The sequence below is a fragment of the Meleagris gallopavo genome, chromosome 1 (genome assembly GCF_000146605.3).
Source record: "Meleagris gallopavo isolate NT-WF06-2002-E0010 breed Aviagen turkey brand Nicholas breeding stock chromosome 1, Turkey_5.1, whole genome shotgun sequence".
NCBI lineage: Eukaryota > Metazoa > Chordata > Aves > Galliformes > Phasianidae > Meleagris > Meleagris gallopavo.
This window is the reverse complement of record NC_015011.2, coordinates 63,492,025-63,497,923: the sequence shown is the minus strand read 5'-3', so window position 1 is coordinate 63,497,923 and position 5,899 is coordinate 63,492,025. Positions and strand designations below refer to the sequence as shown.

Genomic DNA, 5,899 nt, shown 5'->3' with positions numbered 1-5,899 from the left:
TTTCTTTCTTTTCTTTTCTTTTCTTTTCTTTTCTTTTCTTTTCTTTTCTTTTCTTTTCTTTTTCCTTTCTTCCTTTCTATTTCTTTGTTTCTATCTCTTTCTCTATTTCTCTCTCACTTCCTTTCTTCCTTTATTTCTTTCTTTTTCATGCAATGTTCATCTTGAAGTGTTATCTTGAGAAGTCATATAAAATTTAGTTCAATTTAGATGAGATTTACTACAAGAGCCATATATGACTATTTGCTCTCTCTCAGAAGAATTAAGCATCAAAATCTGCAGTGGTTTTGAATTGCTTTAGGGAGTGTTCTTTTTGATTTCTATATCTATTTGAATATATTGGATATGATACCGGATATATACCAGAGAGAAAACAGGTGAGTGAATTTTTATGAGAAAGGATTATATTTGGCTCAAGTCAACTTCATTCATATGGTAAGAAATTATTATAAACTGTAATATAGGACTTAGAATAGGAAAAAATGTATTTTAATACAAAAATATGGATGCAGTTCATTTGTGGAATCCAAACCTGTTTATGTAGATGTGAGTTACATGGGAGCACTGGACACTGAACATGATGAATCCACTCTTATTCCCTAGGGTGTAAGCGGTGGTTTTGGTGATGAACAAGATCCCTGGCTATCAAAACTGGTTGCTCGGCCAGGTAACTGCAAGAAAAACATTAATTTTATGAATGTCATTAATCTGGCCATGACTGATACTCATTGCAGAGGATAAGGGAATCCCTCAAAGAAGAACCTGAGTCACAACCAGACCCTTTCTGGGTCAAAGTCTTCATGTGAACTAACAATGAAAAGAAATTTCCTGGAGACCTAAAAATTCCTCTGACTCCTTCACAGGAGTGAAAGATAGGTACCAGGATAGGTAGCTCCTTTACCAAACATATATAATTCAGAGAAAACCAGGAACATCTCAGAAGAGGCTTCAGTTTTGCATTGACTCAGTTTCCCCATCCTCATACTCTTCAAATATTCTACTGAAGGCTTGATTTTTTTCTATCACTGGAGATACTGTGCAGCAAAGCAATACACAGTAGGGAAGCCAAATGTATTATGCTGCCTAAAACAGCAAATAATTTTTCTACGGAGAGTAATCTGAAGAAGGTCTCAATGGTATCCTCTGTATCCTAAAGCAGGGCCTGCTGCTTGTTGAGTCTTCAATACAAATCTTTTCAAACTCAAAGCTGATTAGCATTTTGTATATAGAAAACCAATAAGATATGGTCACACCAGGCTGAAGATGGAGTCCAAGCCTGGGGAGTTGTAGATACAACCATCAATCCATATGAATAATCTTCCAATAAAAGTCTACTTGAGTAAATCTAGAGGTAGTTGCTATTTTCTTTTTTGCCTCTACTTAGCATAATTAGCCAGTTTCAGATTACTGTTTTAGCATCATAACTGTTAATGTTGAAGATTTTTTAATAGAAAAAGATTGCTTTTGAACTGCTTACAAATGATCTCTTAAAAATGTATGTAAGATCAAAATCTCAGGAATTTTAAAGGATTTAATGTTACAGTGCTGTAATGTGTAGTATCCTCATGAAAATGTTTGAAATGGCATGTTTGAAATAAACCTAAGCAACTAGACATAGGTTGTGCAGAGAATATTATAGCAATGTGATAGATGGGAAGTTGCAACCATGATGTGCTGATCTTCATGATTCACAGAAGCACATAAATAGGAGAGAGAAAATAACCCTAAACATGCAATACACTCCGGAGGAAAAAATTGTGCTACTTCTTACCTCTACCAATGGATGCCAGTGGGTTATTGGTTTACGTGGGTAAGCCAACATTTCATTCCAGTGATCTCTTCCAAGCCCTTCAGCATCTATTCCTGTCCGACATACTCCGATGACCTCATTGTGCCCTACGCTGAGAATTGTAAAGAAAGAGAATTATTTTTTAATGCAGTTTTAATAACATTTGTTGTATAATTCAGGTTACTAGTTTCATCAACATAGAATATATGTCCAAGATTTTCCTGGTATTTATTACAGATATTAGTTTTAGTGGATGTGTGGCAATAAGAAATTCTGTAATACCATCCAAAACCTCCAGCCACTCCCAGACTGTTTCTAGGAGCTATAAAAATAGCAATGAAGACTTAACCTTTGCCACTGAAATTTTACAGATCAAAACACTCAAGAAGAGCACGCTTAAGTTTTGTTGTAGGGGAAGGTGATGGAAGATGCCAGGGAATAAATTCCTGCTCCAGATGTTTCAGATGTAATTCACACTACATATCCTAGATCTAATTAATGTCATTGGAATTTCTGCTAAAAATGTGAAAGACAAGGTGTTATAGCAGTGAGGGGTTTACCTTCAGAATTCCCAGCAGTGTCATAGACTTGTTGAGGGAACCCGGAAAGTCCTTTTCTTTACTTCCCTACAAATACTTGAGACTAACATTTCCTACTTTCCATTTAGTTAACATTTTGAAGGGAGCAGCTGGAGAGGACTGAAGGTGCATAAGCTGCTCTACATTTCTCCCCTCATTGGTGTTGCAGTATCCCTTTCACATCTTAATGTCTTCCTAACAGAATTTATAGAAGCAAAATCAAATCTGATGGTGAGGAAAGATAATCTGACATTTTGTATTAGTAAACTAGACTTTCACTGTTTGTTTGCCCTGCAATCTCAAGAGCTCGTTACTAATAGCCCTGGAAAGAAGCAGACTTGGATCAGACACAGTACTGTCAAATATAGTCCAATTCACCTTGCAATATTTGAGCTGCTTTGAGCAGGAGTCTCCTCAATTCTCAGTAAGGATACAGATTAGTTGAAGCTAATATGTGTAATCAGTGAGGGATGAACTGAATGATTCATCCAAATAATTAATTGTGGCTTAATTCAATGAGGCAATTAGGCACCTAATTTTTTCTTAGGCATCTAAATTTCCATTGATTTCAAATACCTCACATTTAAATAGAAACTGGAGGCACAAGTGTCTTTTAAACCAGGAGCCATAACTGACAAACTTTTACATTGAATAGCATCTAGATGGGGACAGAAATGCATGTCACTGCTAGAGGCCAGTAAGGAGTTCTATCCAAGTTTCTTCCTTACCACAGACAAAATGGACCGAATTCTAAAAGTAGTGGAGGCTTTAAAACTCTTCAGGAAAGGCACAAAAACTTTATTTTTTGTGACACTGTGACTTACTTGAAAGTTCAGGGAGGTAGAAGTCAGTTGCTTGCAACGATTAGATAATGTCTAACTGAAGATTAATGTTCAGAGAGAAAACAGTGCTTACCGATCATAATCCATCACTGCAATGGAGAGGCTGACCTGGTCCACATTCTCTGGAGGGATATCAAAGATGATGGCCTCGTTATAAACTGGATTGAGCGTATTCTTCTTTGTGGTTGTTTTCCGCTTTTTCAGTCTTCGACCCTCACACATCAGTGACACTTTGACATATGGATCTAAGTAACAGACAATAAGTGTGTACTTGGACTCAAAGCCATTCATACATGTAGCATATATACAATATTTCTGTAGGTATGTCATACTTATAAGACATAAAATGCAATATCTTTAGTTACCTTGAGAATCCATGCTTCCAATATGCTGTCAATGCAATGGAAACGCATAAACATTCTGAATGGATTTGCCAAACACCACACTAAAGATAGCAGGTATGAAGGCTGCCCCAAAAGTAATGTCTCCTATTTTATTATGTTGGTCCTTTATGTCAGAGACAGATGTTGGTGGTATGTCAGTAGAGATTGAACCTTCCTGACAATATCCTATTACATTTTGTTGCTGTGCAACTGATAGCAGCAGAGGGGAAGGCTGACAAAGTGGCATCTGACATGGAAGAGTGTATGAAACAACAGTGTTTTATTGTGAATTCCATGCAGAAAAAAACACCCATTGAAATACTTCAGCATTTGCTGAATATTTATGAAGACCGATTCTTCATAACAAGATGTGAGAACAGCGAGGAGGTAAGAGGTGCATTTCAGCAGTGATGCTGTCACAGCAGCTATGAAATTGTGAGTCACTTCTGCTGGTGCAGATATTTATAAGCATGGAATGGAGGCTCTTTTTCATTGCTGACAAAAATGCAAAGCTAATGGTGGAGACTATATTGAAAAATAGCATTTTGTAGCTGAGAATTTCCTCTATCAAATAGTGTTATTGTGATCTTTGTAGCTGTTGTAGTTTCCATGGAAATAAATAGGAGGCAGTACTTTCAGAGTGACATACATAGGTGTTATACTCATTCTGATGCTACTTCCATTCAGAACCATGCTAAACATGCACTAGAAGAAGAGGTTTTTTGTCTTCTTTCTGAGTAAGCTCTGCTATGCTGCTTAAAAAAGAAGTAGATTCACCTGATGCACCAGTTATATCCATTGCTTTGAGATTTCTGCATTTGATGACTGTTAATGTCATTCTCCCAGCAGTAGGCAAATAACAAAGCGAAAACATGATCTCACCCAAATCTATGCTTTCCTGAAAGAGAAAAGCAATTATTAGAAATCTAATCACACTGCCAACAATTCAGTTTATTCCATGCTGAAATTCAGAAATATTTTTACCATGAAGAGAGGCATCTTTTGATATATTTGAAGAGAACCAGAAACAAGAATATTTGGAACATACAGAAAGCGTACCAATAGGATAATATTTTAATTACAGGATCTAGAGTTACTAAATGGAGAATTTAAATCAAAAGCATAGCCAAATTTTTTTGGAAGTGTTCGTGTTGAATTCACAGTTAGAAAAGCTGCTGAATGTAGAATTTCACGCTCTTCTCTTGGAAAAACTCAGACTCCATTATCCCCAGTATAAGAAATCAAGTGGGATATTTAGATCACACAGATTTCCTTGCATTTTAGCCACTGAAATGAATGCAGCAGTTTTATTCCTTCACACATGTATGTATCTGAAAGGTTCATCCTGTCTGGGAGCTTCAAAAAGATGAATGTGCTTCTAAACATTACTAGCCTTATTGATTTTACTCTGTTTAGTGGATTGTTTTGTTCTAGAAGAAAAGCAAAGGAGGTAGCACCTCAAACTTTCCTGCCTCAAGGACAACTTCCAGGAGGATCTTACACTAGGGAAGATAGAAAAGAAAGGATCTTGATAATACTCATGGAGAAATAGTATCTATGCTGTGACAATGTATTGTAAATTAAAAAAAAAAATGCGATGCATTTTGTCAGATGCAACAACATCTGACAAATGGGATCTAAGGAAGAGAGTTCTATTAATTTTTTTTTCCTTAATTATACACAAGAACATATAATTTCCTAATATCACACAAGTTTAGCTTTTGAGATATTGGTTATATTCTGAATTATTTCTGTTCTTTTAAGATAGTAAATAACTTCCTATTCCTCCTCCTCAAACAAGCAAACATAATTAACCCTCCTACAACACGTTAAGAACAAGTCAGGATTTTTAAATAATAGCTTGTAAAGATCTTGTAAGGCCATCAGCTCAGTGAGGCAGCAATTCTCAAGCATGCTCATATGATCTTGAAGGATTATTTTTAACTTCACTAAAATGCTTATTTTTAATTCACATCTTTAGTATTTTATCTGTCAGACCAGCAACTACCCTGAGATTACAAATTTGAGTTGAGCTGGATTTATGTTGCAGCTGATCTGACATCAGAAGGTGAGCATGATAAATTTTAAATGATGCATGGTAAAATAATTATTTCTGGGTAGATGACAAACATGTTGCTTATAGCTATGAGTCAGAGTGAGGATTTTTCACATTGTTCAGCTACATATATGAATTCTTACTAGCTTCCCTTGGGTTAATGCTTTAACCTGAAATAGATACTTCAAATCTTTCTTGAATAAAGATGGACTTAATCACATGCATAGGTAGTTTTTATTCTTTTTTTTTTTTTT

General features: G+C 35.8%; 1 protein-coding gene across 1 annotated transcript; it reads right to left on the bottom strand.

Annotated features, from left to right (window-relative positions):
* Positions 1-84: 84 nt before the first annotated feature.
* LOC100540882 (synaptotagmin-10) lies at positions 85-5,181 on the bottom strand. The gene is made up of 4 exons (XM_010714549.3): positions 4,367-5,181; positions 3,280-3,451; positions 1,769-1,898; positions 85-668 (listed from the first exon to the last, which is right to left on the bottom strand). The coding sequence occupies exons 1-4, from the start codon at positions 4,461-4,463 to the stop codon at positions 597-599; spliced, it is 471 nt and encodes a 156-aa protein (XP_010712851.1). The 5' UTR covers positions 4,464-5,181; the 3' UTR covers positions 85-596.
* Positions 5,182-5,899: the final 718 nt, after the last annotated feature.

Coding starts and splice junctions, on each gene's coding strand:
- LOC100540882 (XM_010714549.3), bottom strand. CDS start 4,463: ATGTTTTCGCTTTGTTATTTGCCTACTGCTGGGAGAATGACATTAACA. Junction 1,899..3,279: donor GCAGTGATGGATTATGATCG/GTAAGCACTGTT, acceptor TACAATTCTCAG/CGTAGGGCACAATGAGGTCA. Junction 669..1,768: donor ACTGGCATCCATTGGTAGAG/GTAAGAAGTAGC, acceptor TTTTTCTTGCAG/TTACCTGGCCGAGCAACCAG.